This window comes from Epinephelus lanceolatus, chromosome 14 (assembly GCF_041903045.1).
Source record: "Epinephelus lanceolatus isolate andai-2023 chromosome 14, ASM4190304v1, whole genome shotgun sequence".
Classification (NCBI taxonomy): Eukaryota; Metazoa; Chordata; class Actinopteri; order Perciformes; family Serranidae; genus Epinephelus; species Epinephelus lanceolatus.
In genome coordinates this window covers 18,332,825-18,353,564 of record NC_135747.1, presented here as the reverse complement: position 1 = coordinate 18,353,564, position 20,740 = coordinate 18,332,825, and the positions used below count along the sequence as shown (strand labels likewise).

The 20,740-nt window shown below is 39.9% G+C and overlaps 1 protein-coding gene across 2 annotated transcripts in view; it reads left to right on the top strand.

Moving 5' to 3' along the window:
• Positions 1–20,740, top strand: part of LOC117251495 (polyprenol dehydrogenase) — a 73,267-nt gene that overhangs the window by 29,934 nt on the left and 22,593 nt on the right. For both annotated transcript variants that reach the window (XM_078174417.1, XM_033617827.2), the window contains exon 4: positions 9,829–9,897. In XM_078174417.1, coding sequence (XP_078030543.1) covers positions 9,829–9,897 — 69 coding nt within the window. The remainder of the gene's footprint in view (positions 1–9,828; positions 9,898–20,740) is intronic.

Here is a 20,740-nt window from a genome sequence, read left to right as displayed (position 1 = left end):
AAGACTAATCATCACATCGCCGAACAACAACGTTGGAGAGGAAATTAAAACTGAACCCACATAGACTGGTGGGTCCGTTCTCTCTCCCTACATGCTTCAGCCTCCTCTTCATCCAGAAGAGGCACACAACCATTTTCTTTTTTATCTTTTATTTATTTATTTATTTTTTTACTTTTGCCTTTATTCTCTATCAACCTAAGCATATAAAGTAACAATAGACAAGTATTTGATTAGTCCTAAACTCATCTTTCTCATTTAGAAAGCAAAAATATTCTTAATAATAGTCTAACAATAAAGCTTATTTACAATGTACTAAAATCAGGATAAATTAAGGAATTTGCAAAAACAACAACAAAAAAAATGGCACTAATACGGCATATTGCACTGTTGAGATACCCTTAGTCACCGGAAGGAAATTTCTTCACAGAGAGAGCCCTAGTGCATGCAGCCTTTCTCGTTGTAGGTTGACAAATATTTGTGGGTATCTTAGCAGAAGCATAATTCCAAGTTCCTGATATCCAAAACTGACAAACACAGCAGGGTTCACAGAGGAGCTTACAATCTTCATCTTTTTGGTGGTGCTCCGATGTCCACGCAGGAGCCCGCAGTCCCTCTAAAGCCCCTTTCCCACTGCACAAGAAACCCACTAACACCCACCAACATCTGGCTTTTTAATGCAATGGGAATATTTAAATTGACGATCACACCCGGGCCAAATGACTCTGCCATAATGACGGGTATTTATCGCCTCCGGCTCCGATCGGCATTTATGGGAACACAACACGTAGGCGAACATGCTAATTTTAGCCCCTTGACTGGCGAGATGCAATGACGTGCCATCACAAAACACAGTTCGTCTTCACCCAAGCAGCACTCAAACATTGTTCCAAATTAGTCTGCACCGAGTTTGAAAGAGAGATGTTGACTTCCTTGATGTTGACCGAAGAAATCCCCCATACAAACACACACAGAAAAGCATACTCATCTACTGCAGAGCCGTGTACACGTGTACTACTGGCAATGAGAAAGGAGTCTATAGCCTATTTTTAGAGGGTTTACCTGTGTTTTAAAAACCTGAGTTCACACACTTATTTTGGTGGAAACGGCATATAAGCTACAGAGATGTAGAAAGTAAGATAGATGACAGGAAACGAGCAGAGTCAGAGATTGCAGTAACATTCCAAAAAAAGGTCCTGATTCGGGGACTTTATGGCCCATCTTAACCCCCAGGACACTAGGGCATACCACGTGTGTGTTAGTACATAAATGTAAATATGAAAATATCATTACAGTAACATTTCTATGAGAAAAAACTGATTTGTTATGCAGAGCTTGGTAAACAACTGTTCAACTGATCTGTTACAATGACAGTGCCTAATCATAATCTGCCCGAAAGCATCAGAAGCTTTTTATATCTCGATCGGTTACATCTGTAGTTTTTTCTGTGGTGGAGACACAGGAGTGGTAAGATGGCATCCTGTTTAATTGTTTGTATTGTTGTGCTTTGCTCTATTGTCTGGAGGGTTTTGTGAGAGATTTATGTTTTAATGAAGTGCATTTTCCTTTTCTTCTAACATTTCTCAGTAACACTCCACAACTGGCAGCTGGGCTAACTGCCATTAGCATCTCCTCAAATGTTCACTCCCGTGGGGCTTGATGTCATTTCTGCTGCTCCCATTAAACTAATAGGATCAAGTTTTACTCTTTACCCTCTGCTTGTAGTCTACAGTTACTGAAAGACCTATAGTCATGCAGAGAGTGCTTCACTTGGAACAGCTTAACAGGAATTTTAAATACTGTAAAAATCACTTGAACTGTATTTGCATATTATTGGTAAGGAGACAAAGTCAGACATTATGATGTGTATTTGCATTAATTACAACTCGTTATTGATCAAACAAATGCTACATTTTCCTTTTTTGGCATGAAATAATGGCTTTTATCAATGTTTTCTCTTTTATTTTATTTATTTTCCCCAGAGATAAGACAGCAGTGGGTTTAGGCAAAAATGATCAACCCAGGTGAAGAATGAAAAACATATAAATCTAAAGCAAATTCATGCAGTACCTTCACTGCAACGTAATGCAACTATAATAGAGAGATGAAGAAAAGAAGGTAGGAAAATTTAACTTGCTGAGTGTGATTGTTAGGGGTTAGGGTTAGGTAACTTTCTTCTCACAGATTATTCACTCATATCTTTAAAGAAACTGATTTCATGGCGTGTAATAAAAGCTTGCACACCACCGCACAACAGTCTAAAAACATAAACTAAACTAGTATTACATTAGTGGCTATTGAGTTCTATATCGGTAAAGAAGGACTCAGTCAATGAACTCCTTTAGATTCAAGTCGATTGACAGCAAAATAATGTCTACTTTGGTAATTGAATAAATGGTTATGTCTGTTTTAAGGATGAATGCAAACAGTTCCTGGTTCCAGTTTTACAAATATGAACTGCTTTCAAACCTAACCTGTTTGTTTTGGTCGAAACAAAACTCAGGGCTGTTTGCGCAGTTAGTGCCCTTAGTTTGGGCTGGTCTGAAAGCTGTCATTTGAACCCTGGTGCAGATCAAGCAACAGAACCAAGACTGCTTGGAAAAGTGGGTCTCCTTCCACTCCCAAGCGGACTCTGGTGTGGTTTCTTTGTGGTGTGAAAGCATGAGAATCAACAACACGATTTAATGACAGCAGATATGTGATTTGAGTATGATTTCAAAAGTTAAACCACTAATAAAGCCATATGCTGATAGTGAAATCTGTCCACAGTCTTATTGACCTATATAAGGCCATAACTTACTGTACTTGTGCTTAACATTTGGTAACCACGGTAGCACACATGCACATTAATGTGGGTATTCTCCCTGATTAGACAGCTGTTAAAACAGCAATGCCGGTATCCGACTCTGTACTTTGTCTGTTCATCAAGCCCATTAAAAAGGTTGTGACAGTGATTCCACAGTAATTAGCCCCGAATTATTACCGTACAAGATGCCTCCTATGTCATCCTGTCTCTACCTGTTAGTCATTAACCTGCGGTCAATTTACAGTCTAACAATACTAATTGTGCTCAGTTATTTCTTCATGAACTCTATGTGACACCAGACAACATAAATATAGACACCAGAAGCACTAAAATGCTGCATAAACTTCTGTCAGTCCCCAGAATTTGATTTCCCCATGAGTCATAATGGTGCATGTATGATGCAGGATGGCAGATGCCAAATCTCTCCAATAATTCTTAACTTCATGTTTACTAATCTTGGTTTGTTTGTAAAAAGTCAGTGTGAACAGGAGCCGAACCAGAACAACAATGCAACAGTGAATAATTTTGTCCCTTGGTCCTGACCAGATGAACCAAACTACAGTGAGCATTTTTCACTGTTTTCTGACATTTTACAGACTGAGCATTCAATCCATTAATTGGGAAAATAATTACTGAACTGCGTATGCACCAGTGTAGCCTGATAATTATAATTTATATCACAGCTGCTTGACTGTGTCGAGTCAAGACAGCCATCAAAGAGGAATATGAGGAGGAAACGTGTTGTTATGCAATCCAATTAGACAAGTAACAGACATTTGAGCTGACAATGATGACTACTGAAAGCGACCCATTAAAAGCTGTTCATAATGCATAATGTTCTTAATTTACTTTTGCACAAAATTGTTTTCCTTCCACCGCAGGATCGAAACACCTGCAAGATGCCGTGCACAGAACAGCAATATGTTTTCTCACTCTTGGTTTCCAGGGCGAGACCACATTTTTCATTCAGTTCACGAGCTTCAAAACTTTAAAGAAAACTCTGCTTTATTCATTCAGCGTGTACACCACAGAGTCAATGTCAGAGTATCCTTGGAGACGGTTCGAGCAGAACATAAATGAGACTTGAGCCCTACGTATGATTACACACAGAAAATCAATACATGAAGAAGTTGGTTAAGTGTCTGTTGTACAATCCCATCTGTATCGAAGCTGCTGATCCCACAGGGCGTTGAGTGAATCTCCATTTCAAATAACCACACCTCTTGAGATAATTCATGAAGTGAGAATATTTATGGTAAAGTGGATCCCTCTGTGATAATGGAGTGGATGCATATTTCAGGTGGAGTGGTAGCATAGCGCCAGTGTGAGGAGAGTTTACGGTTTGAGCATCTGCTCTGTGAAATATCAGTTGGATATTAACCAGGGTGCTACTGTGCTTGAAGTGTTTTTGAGTAGGTCTTGAATTAAAATAATCCCTTTTGGAGTATTTTTAAGATTAGATAATAAATCTTAAAATAATTCATGTTGGAAAATGTAGTCCTTGCATTACAGTGTGTGTGCATGTTGTGCAACGCAACACTAGAAGATCCCACCAAGAAAGTAAATGAATGTAAAATGTAACATTTCAAACTGAACAAAAATAGCAAATGTGGAAAACAAATGCCTTTGTTCTTGAGTAATTAAATGCAAAAGCTTTTTTTTTTTTGACAAACACAACAGCCATTGTAGACTCAAGATAAGACAAACCTTTATTGATCCCCAGAGTGAATTCAGTAATTTAATTACCGTAATGATATAACAAGGAAACGGGGCATCTTGATAGCCTTGTCATGGTTTTAAAAAAAAATGAAAGCAAGACTTAGTGTTTTCATTCTCCTAATTGGACATAATATTTTAATATCCAGACAAGGCAATTCAGATATCTTAAAGAAATCAATATCTGCAAAATTTCTTGTCTCCATCTGTCTCCTAAGCAGTGCCAGTGCCTACATTTCATAAAGTCATGAGTGAAGGCTGATGCCAATAAGAGAAAAAGTTTAGCAGCCTTTTAAATATGCACAGTAATAGCTTAACACATTACTTTATTACTTAGGTTTTTGTAACACACTGTGATATGTGGGTCTGAGTCGGTGGTTTTGCAAAGGAAATCGTCTTTGTCCTTTTAAAGTTATTACATTAGTTACATTATTTACAGTTACATTATTGCATTTACCATAGCAGACACAAGAAGTGTACATATTTTCCAGATTTACCTTAGGAAATGTTTCAACCCAACACCAATAAGCCAGATGTCGTAAAAGGGTGTCTTAAAATGTCATTAGTTATATAAATATTAGGCCTTAAAAGCCATTTAATAGTCTTAAAGTTGAATTTGTCAGGTCTTAATTGCTAAAAACATTTGATCTAATTCAATTCATAATTTTTAACATCTTTTAATTTATTTGTTGTAATGTTAAAATGAGTAAAGCTCTTCAAATCAAATCAAATTTACTTTTATAGCACATTTAAAAACAACCAGAGTTGACCAAAACTGCTTTCCAAGTTAAAGTGAATGGCACACAAATAGTAGTTAAAATTTAAATAAAAATGACAACAGTTAATGGCAGTAGAAAATACAAAGCAACATTATATGTGCACAAATCTAAATCAGAATAAACCTGTGAATCTTGATTAAATACATAAAGATTACAATATACTAAAATACTAAAACCACTCAGAGCAACCAAAGGCCATTGATAACATGTACGTCTTTAGATTTGTCTTGAAAATGTCAGTAGAGGAAGGAACATTTGATTGAAAGCCAAAGGCGATTCCAGAGATTTGGAGCAGCCACCGCAAAGGCATGACTTCCCTTATCCACTAGTTTCAATTGTGGGACAGGTAAAAGACATTGTTCAGGAGATCTAAGAGGCCCAGAGCTGGAGTAGGGGTAGAGACGTTCAGCGATGTACAGGGGTGAAAGTCCATGTACAGCTTTAAAAACAAGTAAAAGAACCTTAAAATCAATCCTGTATTTAATAGGTAGTGTGTAGTGGTGTAATGCTGGCCCTTATTCTGGTGGGAAGTCTCGCTGCAGCATTCTGCACCAGCTGCAGGCGAGACAAAGATGGCACCCAGGTACGGAGTTGCTGTAGTCGTGCCTTGAGGAGATTAATGCGATGATTACGGACTTCGTGTCATTGAGAGAGAGGATGGACTTAAGCTTTGAAAGTTCTGCTTGAAAGTCCTCATTTCTGATGTTACTAATCTTACCACTGAACCTAATACTCTCTTTTTACTTTATATGTAAATTAACCTAACTTACCATATTACACTTCTGCTTGAATAAGAAAAAGATGATTTTCTCCAACATCAGTGTTAAATTTACCTTGAAAAGGTCCTTTATATTTTAGTGTCTGACACCTGTAGACATCTTGTGCAAGTGGGGAGAATTTGCTGCCTTCTTACACTGTCCCACATCCAGGATGGGCAGCAGGGCACACATACTAATGTCAGCCTGTATAAAATCTTATATAACCGGAGATGCTGCTCAGAAGTACTGCATGGATGTGTGGGAATAGCTCCAACACGCAATTTAGATGTTGCATTTGCAAATTAGGCAAACCACGGTGTCTTCAGCTCTCTAGTTAACACACAGACATGTGATTAATATTGAACTTTCTTCCAGGTGTGATATAATTTTCCAAGTGTGTATGTTAGGACTTTCTTCTTCTGCGTCATGCCGAGTTTATCCATTTGTTCAGCTGCAGCAAGATTATTTAAGTAAATTAATTAGGTTACATTTTTAACCCCTAGCCAAAAATATTTAGTAGGCAAATTAATACCTCGGGGCATATTTTTAATCAGTGGCTATTTTAATGGAGAGCTTTGGCTGAATGCAGTTGTGCAGAAATGTGTATTTAATGACATGCAGTGTTCTCAGTGACTGTTGGTGCATAAGCAGAGCAGCCTGTTGAAGAGCAACGATTTGTTCGATGTAATTTTTTAGCGCGAGATCACTGTATGTCTGTCCTGCTTGTGTGACCCTTTGTGACACGTCACTCAGAGGTGCTGCATCCTTGAACCGCAGTGCATCAGGGTAAATGATGCTGTGCCCTTGAAAAGGCCTGCATGATAATCCAAGATTAGTGTGTCTGTGTGTGTGTGTATGCAGAGAGGAAATGAGAGTGTGGGCTATTTGTGAGTATGAGTTTGAGTAAAAAGAGTTTGCGTTTGTGTGTGTTTTCATAGAATCTGTGTGTCAGTACGCAGCAAATCCGCACGTTTATTTGGGAACCGGTGAATGTTCGACAAAACTTCCATCAACCAGTGTTTTGTCAATTGATTAATCTCTTAATTGACTAACTGTCAGCACTAATTTGGAGGGAGTGAGTGCATGAAGTTTGTGTGTGTGTTTGCTGGTGCCCTTATGTGACTGTCTTGAAGTGGTTCTCTTGAAAACGAGGGTCAGTATTAGACACCAGCTCTCAGCTCTTTCATCTCCGTGTGACTGTCTGATATTTTCAGCCTCTGAGTCTAAATACTTTCTTCTCTCTTTCATAGAGGCAGGGGTTCATTTGTATGCAAGCATCCTCTGTAAACAGAAACTCTGTCTTGAGTCGGAGAGTCTGTAACTGTTTTTCACCAGGGCATCTGAGCGTGTTAAAGATATTTAAATAATAATGCGCTGCATCTAATGTTAAAGTAACACACACAGTTTTGTGAAGTGTCTGATACGTGTTTAACATGTTTAATGTGCCTGTTATTTTAGGTTAGTTATTGTTAGGATTTTTTATAGTTCACCCATTTACAAATTAAGGTTATTGCTCTTTATTTTACTTTACTAATAGAGTGGAAGTTTGATTGGTATTTGGTGCAGTGGGTGTTTTCTGTTTCTTATCAACATGCTACGGTTCTCTCCTTTTAAGACAAAAATATTAACACCCAGTATTATGTTTTGTTGACACCTAGTTGGTCCGTTGTTTCCCGGTCAAATTCCAAAATGAGACAACAGCTGTTTTGAAAATGTTGTGTCTTTCCTGGATTGCTTGAATCATAGTGTCATTTACCATCGGGCTTACTTCTTATTTGATATCTTATAGTAATGCACCGATTTATCAGCCAATGCCAGTGACATATCTACACAAAAGATGACATTCACAGATGGCGGTGTCCGATTTTTATCTGTTTTGTTGCATCAGTGTTGTGCTGGCTAAATGTTGTGATGGTTTTTTTGTGGTCACTGCGGCTGTTCCAGCTCCGCATCTCACATCCTGGATGAGAGGACAAATGAAATGAGCTGCAACGAGGCAGAGAAGTTTTTTCTTCAGTAGTTGTACTTTAAACAGGTATATGGCTCGGCAGTGATGCTTGCCAGGGGCCAGTTGAGTTTGTGTTGGGTAGGTGAATGCCTCATGCAGTTGTTCGATCAGGCAAATGAAATATAAATGTGATGTCTCATCTAACTGAAAACAACCTGCGCACTGTATCGCTGAAGTAGAGCTGTCCTGCTGAGCTGCAGCCAGTCTGTCTCACCACCAGGCACTGATGAGAAAAATCTAACACACTTGAAACTTAGAAGAAAGAACATTACTGATCTGGAATGTTGCATGAGAGAGACTTACTATACTTTTGGGTTTTTTTAGCCCAGAAGCTAACCGTTGTCTGGTGCAATCATATCCCTTTCAGAGGCTCTGTAATCCAGCCTTCAACTTTGATGTCTTTTTGGAGACTTTATAAAACAAATCAATAATGATAAATCCAAAACTGAATGTCTTCTGTGATTATGTTTCCATTTTTCCATGTTGAAAACATCTGTTGTTGTTAGCCATCAATTAGCCGACATTGACATCTTGGGTAGAGTCTGTTGACCTATAAGAGTTCATGTGTCAATCTGTGTTGCAGCTCTGATCTCAAATGCAGTGTAGAATGGAATAACGAGTGACCATCTTGTTTTTGGCTTAAAATGTTCCTCCAAACACCTCAAACTGGCCAAGGGGCAATGTTTTAAGTTAGAATTGGCCAAGCCATGTGATGCTATCTGTTAATTATATGTTAATCAATCTTCTTAATTTTCCAATTCCCAGTTGTTTTTATTTATTTATTTTTTAATAATATTTTATACATTTTCGATTTCTGACAAGTAAGTTTGGCTGTCAGCAAGTAAAATGCTTAATGTCAAGCCCTGTAGATGTATGACAGGCCAAAGAGTCCTTTGACGCAGTTATTTTAAATGTTATCAAAGTTATATTAAGGGTTGTTTCATGAATGCGTTTGATTGAATCAGTGAATCAATTCATCAATAATTTTTTTGTCACATGCAATTATACGAGGTGCAGCTCCAATGAAATGTGATCCCATCAGCTCCTTTAAGCTCTGTAAATTAGTTTTTTTGGCTGATGGCTGCTGCTTGATAATTGTCCATGTCTCTGGATGGTTCAGGTAATCTTTGGTTTTTGGTTGTGGAAGGATTTAACAGTCCACACATCCTGACCTCAAGTCAGCCATAAGGTCACTCTGCCCAAACACACCAGCATCACTTTGCAGTCACCTCTGAACGGCGTATAGCAGTGATCAGCAGGAACAGGACAGCATCTCATAGTAAAGCACATACCTCCTCTATTGCTCTTGCCAGAGTCCTTTGCGCTATCGGATTAGTATACAGAAAAAGAGTCACCTGGTTGAATGCTGCTGTTCAGGCTTAAGTCAAGTTTCTGCGAATCAGAGGATATCACAGATCTTGATATCCTGTTGGAAACTGATGTGGCACTGAGGTCATCAGTTTATTTTTTAAAGCCTGTACAATGGCTAGAAGGATGTTCGTTAGTGCATCTGTAATATACATAATTGATGGTAAAATTCGTTGTATTTTTTAAGTCCTGTAGTCTTTGAAACCAGAGTTCTTCCTTAAGGGCTAAATAGTTGTAACAAGAACTCTTTCCATTTGAAGAACCCTTCTTGAAAATATGTTTTTCCAAGATGAAAGAACAGGACTGAGAGAAGAATAAAAGAAAATCAGTATTCTTTAAAAGCCTCTAAGGGCTCGTCAGACATTGTATTAATCTGTGTGTCTCCTTCTCTTTCAGGTGGTAGGGATGAGCAGGAGGGTCTGGCAGCCGTCAGAAGGATCTGTGAAGAGTACAAAGAGGCCAAAGGTAATGATGCATCTCTGAGAACACGAACACATACACACACAGATATGCTTGTGCACATGTGTATGCGTTTTGTATGCCAGTGTTGTAAGATAAAGGGCAAACTTGCAGCAGTGTGTCCCTCAGGCTTGTTTGTACAGTTTTTACTAGGCACACGCACATAATTGGACACTTGCAGGTATACATTCACGCAGAGACACACAGCGCTTCCATGCTGGCTTTGCAATGTCAGGAGTGTTGTTGCCGCACTGCGAGGAAGGGGAGGATACGGGGGAAAGGCTACGAGAAGACGATGAGGGGAGATAAGTCAAGCGAAATGTGAGAGACGCACACGGAAGGAGGCAGAGGCGTGGAGGAGAACATGACAAATGGGCAAATGTAGGAAAATAAAAGGGTGAAAAGAAAGATGCGGTGGAGGGAAAATGGAGGTGCAGAGGAGGTGATAGAGATGAGAGGAGACAAACGATAACAGCGAAGAGATTTATTACTCCATTGACTAACGTTTACAGTGTTCTCTGTAACTCCCATGTTGAGAAATTGATTCGGCTGACCTTCACCGCACCATAAATTCCACCATAGTCTCATGACTAATGAAACTCATAAGTTATTCCTTTCTGTATACGGCCTTGGGTCTTTATCACTGTGCAAGACTTGTCTGGGTATTTACCTCAAGGAATGTTAAAAGATTTGTACCAGTACTAAAGTCAGTGATGATTTAATTAATGTTTTTAAAGACAAACACAAATTTGAGTTCTTTTCACTTAATATTTTATCATACTATAATATTAAAACACACCAATTTTTCCAGTTTTTAAAAGAGTATACAATTGTGGTCAGACATATTTGTACAAACCTCGAGCCTCAGTTGCCTACGATGTCCTGCTTACACATGCAGACTCAAAAGCCAGGAGAGTGCTGGGCTGCTATACCTTGTGAATGGACCTGGCATTGCAGCCTGTTGAGCTACAGAGATTTAAAAGGCACCCAGCGGCACTACAGGGGAAACAAGAGAAAAGCTCAACTCATGCAAATATGCTTCAAACAGTAACCAGGCAAGAGCCAATTGCGCTCAGTCTGGAATGCTGTGTTACCTTTCATGGGTTCATTTTAGCAACACTTTTTCTTTTGCTCCCATTTTTCATGATTTGTAATAAAAGATCTATCCATCCTCCTGACAGGTGTGGCATATCACAGTGCTGATTCAACAGCATCATTACTACACAGGTGTGCCTTGGGCTGGTCACAATAAAAGGCCACTGTAAAATGTGCAGTTTTATCACACAACACAATGTCACAGATGTCGCAAGTTTTGAGGGAGTGTGCCACTGGCATGCTGACTGCAAGGCTGTCCACCAGAGCTGTTGCGATTAACTGAATGACCATTCACCACCCTAAGCCATCTCCAATGTTGTTTCTGAGAAATTGGCAGTACATCCAACCTGCCTCACATCCGCAGACCATGTACAACCATGCCAAGCCAGCATCTCCACATCCAGTTCCCTTACTTGCTGGAGATTCAGATTGTCTGAAAGCAGCTACCCGGGCGCTCATCTCAGTGGCTGGGGAAGAAACTTCATGTGGAGTTCCTGGGCTGGCTCACCGAACCGCTTGGATGTAGTGCCAAATTCTCAGGAACAATATTGGAGACGGCTTATGGTAGTGAAATAAACATTCAGTTCGTGGTTAATGGCTCCGGTTGACAGCCTTGCAGTCAGCATACCAATGGCATGCTCCTCCAAAATATGCAACATCTGTGACATTGTGGTGTGTGATAAAACGGCACATTTAAGAGTAGCGTTTTATTGTGACCATCCCAAGGCACGCCTGTGTAGTAATGATGCTGTTTAATCACCATCTTGATAAGTCACTCCTGTCAGAGTTCTCTGCCTGAGGATATTAGGCTTGCTAGCACTTTGTAACCTTGTTTAGATAAGTGCTATACAAATAAAGTTATTACCATTATTATTATGTTGGCAGAGTGTTCACTAACACAGATTCAAACAAATTTATGTACAACATTTGAGAGAAATCATTTTTGTCAGTGTAGTAAAAGTCTCAGATGTCAGCTCATGTAAAATGGGAGCTACAACAAAAGTGTTGTGTTTATGTTTTGTTCGGTGCACCTGAGCTGGTTTAAACCAGTACAGTAGTTTGTTCACAACTGTCAATATTTCATGATAGCCAGATGGTGCAGTGTTTGAAATCTGAGACAAACAGTGGGGGGTTAAAACCTCACCTGTGTTTGGAGACCGGTTAGTGTACACACACACACACACACACACACACACACAAACTTGACCATGTTTCTCTGATCTCTGCCTGTTGGGCTGTTGAAAATAAAGTAATTATCACAGTGAAAGCACAGATATTTCCTCAGTTAAAAACTGCCCCAACATCATCAGTCAGTGCAAAAATATTAATGCTCACTGCAGAACATTAATATAGGTGGCACTGTCACTGCAGAAAAATGAACGTATACTGAATTTCTTCTTATTCTGAGGTCAAAACAAATACCAAAGATATGTATTTAAACCTTTTTCTCAATTCTGTGCAAATTGGCCATGTTCTTAGCTTACAGAATGATAAAAACCCTGCACATTACGTTAATTAAAAGACCAATTCTTACTGCCTATTTTCCATCCATTTCCATCACTTAGTTTTGGTGTGCCTTTTATTTCTCCTCTCATAACTCACATTTTCTTTCTCTTGTAATTGAACATGAGTCAAATATTATATCACTAGAGAAAGGAAGGTTCATTAATTGACCCTTCAAATTTTGCTTTGCTAAATTAGAAACTGGGAAAAAGTAACATCCTGACCAACCTGGTGATTACAGCTAATTTCATTTGTACAAAAGCAAACAGGGTTTTTTAACGCTAATTCATTACTAGATCATTTTAAAAGATAAATTTACCACTGGAGATTTTCCAGTCAATTTACTGAATACATGTCTTTGAAGTCAAACTTGAGTAAGTGAAACGCTGATCGTCAGATAATAGCACACCCACTGTAACTGTGTCAGTTAGTACTTAACAAGTTGTCGCTGGTGGAGCTGGCTACAGGTAATGTATGGTACTGAATGAAGTGCTGCCTTTTGGGAAGCAAGCTGTAGTTTGTCTTGTGGTGGAGAGCAGCAGAAAGCCGGCTGGCTGGGTCCCTGCCTGTGTGTAAGTGGCTGTCAGGTACAGAGACAGCGGCCATGTAGCTGGTGTCATTGAAGTCGATTTCCCTGGACGGGGCCGTGGTGGAATTGATTACTTCTTTTGTAATTGGCAGGCACTGAGGCATAGGGGACAAGGGGGGTGTCTGTAGCCAGATGCTTGTGCACTGAATGAGAATGTGTTAATGTGTGTGAGTGTGTGTGTGTGTGCATGTGTGTGTGTTTGTGTGTGTTTGAATGAGACGGTAATGGATTCTCATTAGTATGTGAGGCAGGAGCTTTAAACATCTCTGTCCAAACGCCCTTTGGCATCCTTCCTAGTGTTTGCACATTTGTCTGTTATAAGAAATGGGAGACAGCTCATAATAAACACGCAGGCTGCAGAGGTGGTGCTAAAACTAAAGAGACCTGTAGACAATTGCAGAGGTCCTTTAGGGGATTTCAAGGTGTCACCAGTGACAAAGAATTTAATTTCACTAGAAAGCATTTTGACGTGTTTTTGTAGAATATAAAAGATTGCGTTCATTGGGGTCACTTTGAAAACTAATACAAGAAAATTCCAGTATTTATTAAACTGGGTCTTATTCTCATAATTCTGACTAATCAGACTGGGCGTGCTAATTATGAACTTGCCACCTCCATTGTAAAGGTTCAGGGATTGCAACAGTGGCGAGACAACTTATATTGAGGCAAGGCTCTGAAAGGTTTGTAAAAAAGAAATTCAATTTGACATAAATCATTTTTAACACTTACCTCTAAGCCTGGAAAGTAATCACTGAAATAACCCCTCTGAACTAGCTACTGTAGCTAACTACATAGGGGTCTACTTCTAGGGCAACTTGCTGACAAACAAAACCAGCTGCCTATTCATCTGTACATGTAAGTATGTTTGAATCTATTTGGGGAAGTGTGCTTATTCACCCTTCTTGCCAAGGCTTACCAAGATTGATGCCACTCTTATATTTGTCTAGTAAGCTTAACTTGGTCTTGTCGTCTCTCTAAAAGTGCCAGGCGATCAGCAATGACTTTAGGAAGTCACTGCTATTAGGTACACCTGTTCAACTGCTTGTTAACGCAAGTAGCTAAGTAGCCAATCATGTAGCAGCCACTCAGTGCATTTAGGCATGTAGAGATGGTCAAGACAACCTGCTGAAGCTTAAAACAAGCATCAGACCATCTCTGAACGAACAACATGTCGAACCTTGAAGCCGATGGGCAGCAGAAGACCACACTTGGTGCCACTCCTGTCAGCTAAGAACAGGAAACTGCGGCTACAGTTCCTACCGGCTCACCAAAATTGGACAATAGAAGATTGGAAAAATGTTGCCTGGTCTGATGACTCTTGATTTCTGCTGCGACATTCAGATGGTAGGGTCAGAATTTGGCATGAACAACATGAAAGCATGGATCCATCCTGCCTTGTATTAATGGTTCAGGCTGTTGGTGGTGGTGTAATTGTGTGGGGGATATTTTCTTGGCACACTTTTGGCCCCTTAGTACCAATTGAGCATGCCCTAGGTTGCCCTATCTACTAGAATCTATCCCTGAACATACAATATTAGCTGTAGTATGTATCTAAGACACAGTAGGTGTGATTTAGATAAGATTTCATTCCAAATGTACACATAATTATACTTAAGATATAATTCAAATTACAGTAAAAATCATGTCCAAGAACCTTTCACCTTGCAGTATACAGGCATTTGTGTTTTACAATTCTTGGCATATGTATGTATGCATATACTGCATGTGTTTTTATAGTTAAATGTATTGAGGTGTTTTTCATCCCATTTAGTGCCATGTTGTTTTGTATTGCCTGGGGTAACAAAGGTAATATCCCTAGAAAACCCCAAGTACAATCCTGTGGAAATATGCTAATGACTTTAGACAGCAAGTGGGCTTTAGTCAATGAGGCTTAAAGCATTTTACCTTAAATTATAGAAACACATACACACTCACACACACAGTATTTTTGCATGTTTGCCACAGGCAATGCTGTCTGTCCACTAACTTTAGTCACGCTGCACTTGAAAGCAACACTTTGTGCCTCAAACCATGGGCCTAGATTAACAGTGTGAACCAAGGCAACCTGCGTGTGTGTGTGTTTGTGTGTATTTTGTCTGCTTAACACACATTACATTTTCTCTCGCTTAGGTAACCCAGCTGCTCTCTTCCCTACAAAAACTATTATCATTTCACCTAGGCTCTTTCACTCCAATTAACATCATTTTTAGGTGCCTCGTTTATGTAGTTCATTCATAAAAGTCATTGACCCGAGCATTTCTAAGGTGAAAGTTTATGAAACTCGTTGGAATGTGTGTTTGTACTTCAACAAATATGTTTTTGTGCATATATGACCCTGACATAATGTGCATGTTGTCGCATAAGTTCTGTGTATTACTTCTGAGTAATTGTGTGCGTGTAAACAAGAAATGTATTCGTGTGTTCATTTGTATTAGTGCTTTTTTATTTGTGTACATACGACAGCTTTACAATACACACAGATTTCGATTTACAGCTGTCTTGACTTTATCATCCCTGTAACACTACATGCTGGAATTGACTGGGGCAACAGCCAGCCTCCTCTCTCCCACATCAGCTGAATGAAAATGTCTTTAGAGGAGCTAACACTGGCACGATGCCCAGACTTAATATTCTTAGATATCACTATGTTGTTTATCGTGGAGTTCAAAGGGAAAGTATTTATGCTTCCTTGTCACCTCATAAGAGGTTACTTTAGGCAGGGCATTTCATTCATCCTTTTCTGTTTTCACTCTTTATTTAAACAGTATTGTAGAGAATAAAGGTGGGAGGGTAGGTGAGAAGCTGCAGCAGGATGTGATGTAAGAAAGGTACATATACCTTGAGACTCGGGTGAATTTATGACTTGACGCTGATCTTTTACGGCGTTGTATTTACAGCAAAAATCAATAGAAGTGATCATTCAGACAGATGAGAACATGGACAGTCACATTTGACCACGTTAAGACCTTGTTTTTTCAGTCCAAACTCTCGTTAGATCTCTGACAGAAACATTTGCCAAAAATGATGTCACGTCAAGGTGTTTATTTTGGCAATAAGCCTTAGAGGCCGTGGTGTACAGTGGTTTTAGAACACCTAAGAGGCGTTGTTGCCTAAAACCCCCTTAGCTGTTCTACAGTCTCCATAAACCATGCCCCCTCGTGGCTTATTGCTTTTAGAAAATGGTTACACCAGTGTTTTTTAAAATAAATACACAGAAAGAAAAAATGCAATAATTTATTCAGGGTTTCCCACAAATGAATGTGATTGTGGCAGCTCGCTATGATGTCAACATGGGGTGCTACATATTAATTTTGACTGTCTTTTAGGAGTGTGTTGGCATATATAACTGTTTGGTTATTCATTGCACCACACTCTTGGAGCGCAGAACGTACTCTGGGCACAGACAGAGCAGTAGAATGCCAGGCACAGTGAAAGTGAAAGTGAACCATTTGTTGCACTGGGTCTAAGAGTTTGCTTTGACCCACCTCTGCAGCAGTATGGAGCTATATTTGTGTCTTTATTACATGCGAGAAAATAAATGATATGAGAGGGAAAAAAATGTTTGAGAAAAATAATAATATTTGAGACTAAAAAAAGTTTTGAGAGAAAGTATTTCGTCATAGAATATAAAAAAAAATAATTTGAGATTTAAAAAATGATTTCCGAGAAAAAAACTCTCTCAAAAAACTTTTTTTTACTCAAATATTATTTTTTTGCTATCAGTGTGAAAACATTTTCTCTCAAAAAAAAATTTGTTTCTCTCAAAACATTTTTCTTCTCTCTCTCAAAACCTAAGTCTTTGCTCTCATGTCAGGATTTTGCTCTCACTGTGAAAATAATGTCATGGGCAGGGCCACGTTCCTATTGGCCAATCTCAATCAAATTGACAGGTAGGTGAGGATTGTCTTGGGAGTGGAATTCAACTGAGAGGCCGTTTACACGTTGCCGGCTATTTTCATAAACGGACATTTCACCGTCTCCGTTTTCAAAAAATTCTTCTTTTACACTTACCCGTGTATATATACACAAGAGCATGCCAAACCTGTAGGTGGCAGTGTAACGAGAAGCTCAAGCCTTCCATGTATTCATTGTCACCATAGCAACATAGGTCGCACTCATGGGTCGCACTTTTGACACAGGCGCAAGTTCCGGCACATACTGTGACGTCGGCTGCCTATAACTCCGTCTGTTTACGTTTATCTCAGTTTACATGCAAACGCGCAACCGGAGTTTTCCAAAATCTCCACTCTGGCCGGAGTTTTTAGAAAGACTCGTTTTCAGAGGAGAAATCTCCGTTTGCGTGTAAACGAAGGGCGCAAACGAAGGAAGATGTCTCCGTTTATCAAAATCACCGTGTACGTGTAAACGGCCTCTGAATCATTCATCCACCATGGTGGATTCACCGGCATAGAGGCGCTGCATTATTTGGGAGCGGAGACTCCAATGTTTGGGTAAGATGGTGACACACACAATTGATGGGTAGCTAGCAGAGCAAGTTGGTTATCAAAATCATTCCTATAATGAATCCCTTTTCTCACCTAACGTTATTTTACCAAGACTGTGTTATTAACTGCACTAGCCAGCTAGTGTTAACTTTACATCTAGCTAGGTTATCCCATTAACGTTACTTTACTACGGTGCTTTTCTCTTCCAACATTCCATGTGTGGCAGGGTGAGCGCTGCTACACCTCTGCCCTTAACTGGCATCAGCTGGGCCTAATTTCCAGTTGTCGGAGCCTAATTTCGCAGTGGTGGCACCTGCGTTATTTGGTCTTCCCCTCACGGGCGCGCTCACTTCTACCTGGCGTTTACGTGGCGAGGGCTGTGTGTGGCGTGCTCCGGTTGGCGTGCTTTGTGTGTGTCGTGCTCCGGTTTCTGTACCCAAACTTGGGACTCATAAGGTAGGCATGGGTGCTGCAATGTTTGTGTACTGTTAAAGCGTATTATGGTGTCACAGCTGCCGTGACTGTTCGCTTTACAGTGGCGTTGGCCGTTCCTGTTGTGTGCAGCTTCGGAGGGGACTTTGAAATGCTCTTCCTCACTGTGAGACGGTGACTGGGTTTGAGCTGTGCGCTGTGCGTTAAGCTCCCTTCGCTCCGGTAAGCTCGCTATGTTTTTTTATTTCTACTTCTGCTAGTTCTGTTAACTTTATGTTAACAGGTTGTCCTGGTCTCTATCCTGCTGTAGCTGAGGCCACAACTTGTGGCTTGTTCTCCTCCTCTGCGCACTGTGTAGGGCTGCACTCCATAGCCCGGTGACGTGGGCCGTCAGCTGGGCATCCTGAAGGACGGCTATCCACGGCCTCCAGCCCCGGTGCGGCCACTCCGTTTTCCACTGCTGTTCTGCCGGTTTTCCACAGACGGATTAAAGCACACTGTAACACGGCTGTGCATTCATGCGGCTTTGGACCTCCGTGTTGTTATATTTGGAAGTCCGTCTCCTGTCCCCATATTTACCAGTATACAATCTGTGTGACCTTCTGTTGTTAAGAGTAGTCTACAGGTTTGAGTGTATTCCCTGGGGTGCAATTCCACAGGTGGCGTTGTCGGTTCATTTCCCTCCCCTCTCCATTTGGCCACGCATGCATAACGTTAATGTATGCATATCCGCTCCCAAATAACGCAGCACATCTATGCCGGTGAATCCACCATGGTGGATGAATGATTCAGCTGAATTCGACTCCCAAGACGATCCTCACCTAGCTGTCAATTCGATTGAGACTGGCCAATAGGAACGTGGCCCTGCCCATGACATTATTTTCACAGTGAGAGCAAACTCCTGACACGAGAGCAAAGACTTTTGAGAGAGAGAAGAAAAATGTTTTGAGAGAAACAATTTTTTTTTTTGAGAGAAAATGTTTTCACACTGATAGCAAAAAAATAACATTTGAGAGTAAAAAAAGGTTTTTGATAGTTTTTTTCTTGGAAATCATTTTTTAAATCTCAAATTATTTTATTATTTTAATTATTTTTATTTTAATTATTTTATATTCTATGACAAAATACTTTCTCTCAAAACTGTTTTTAGTCTCAAATATTATTTTTTGCTATCAGTGTGAAAACTTTTTCTCTCAAATATTTTTTTTTTCTCTCAAACATTTTTTTTCCCTCTCATATCATTTATTTTCTCGCATGTAATAAAGACACAAATATAGCTCCATACAGCAGCTGCTTCTCTCATCCATCAATCTGATGTGATCAGCTCTGAGCCAATTAATTGTCAACCCCCACAACTAAAACACAAACACACAAACTGCTGCTGAGGAAAAGAAAAACTCATGAAGAACCTACGCCTGTGCTGTGTTCACGGACCCGTAAAAATCTCAGAATTTAGAAATGGGACACAGAATGGTACAAAAGTGACACACACAAAACAAACAAAACAGAAAGTGTAGTTTGTTTATTTTAGATGGAGATAACAGGCCGGTGGATTGGGCACTAGCCACAACAGTTATTTCTCCAGCAAAGCGTCAGGACACAGTGGCTGCTCAAACATGAATCAACAGCACTGCTCTGCGTCCCATATGCAGCTGCACATCGAATCAGACTTTGTTGGCAAGACCCTCAGGTGTGTTTGGATTCAATGCCTGAGAGTGCTTGATTTTCTGAACGTCTGCCTCTGTTAACACTTGGTGGTGGGATGTTTTGTCACGTCCTTTAAAGTTTTTTCACTACCCCAGTGGCGAAAAACACCACAGTCTGTTTAATGATCCAAACGTCGTCTCTTGAATTTTCCAGCTCAGCAGTTTCTGTCCCACTAATTTCAGCATGTCTCCTTTCTTTTGTATCTTTCCCCTCTATCAGGTCAATCTCTTTTTACCACTTATCCACGCTTAACCAGCCCAGTAAATCAAAATTCACAACAAAATCTGACATTTCAAAAAACAACCATTAATTGGCACAGTAATACTGTTATTATGCAGACACAGCTGTGTGTATATGGAGTGTTTTACAACGGCTTCGAACATGGCTCAACCTTTCAAAATCAAGAAGCTGAACTATCTGTTTTATAATGTCAATTTTTAAAGCATGTGAGTAATGCAAGATCTCTCGCCTTTTGGCAAGCAGTAGAGAAAATTTAATGTGTTTACCAGCGATGCATTTTAATATCAGATTTAGGTGTAATCCAGCTTAATCATGTCTACTGTAGTCACAATCAGGGCACAAGATGCATGTTAAAGCCAGGTGGAAAGAGGGGATTTACGGTGAGAGGAGCAGGCAGTCCTCCCTCACTCCCTTGTTTTTCTCTGCATTGCTTTTTTAAAGTTATTCCTTTTTGCAAAGAAACACCAAATAGAGCAGACGAGGATGCTGCAGCATAAAGGCCAAGAAATCGAACTCTTGTTCTATGATTTGTGAGTATGAGGCATGGGCATTAGCCGACTTACATATTAATTACCTGCTGTTCAGGGTGTTGAGTGCGCTCGTATTTTGAAAGAGCAGCAGAGCATGTAGAAGTGAGATTTTCATGGATGTTAACTGTTGCATGCTCAAGCCCAGCTGGATAAAAAAACCCAGAGTGCATTTGCACCTTTTCACAAAATCAAATCACAATTGCACCAAGCTAAATGAAACAGGATTGACTACTGAGAAAGTGGCACAAGATGTTTCAGTCCACTGTTGAAATGATTAGCTCTAAAAGATTCAACTTGGAGAACTGTTA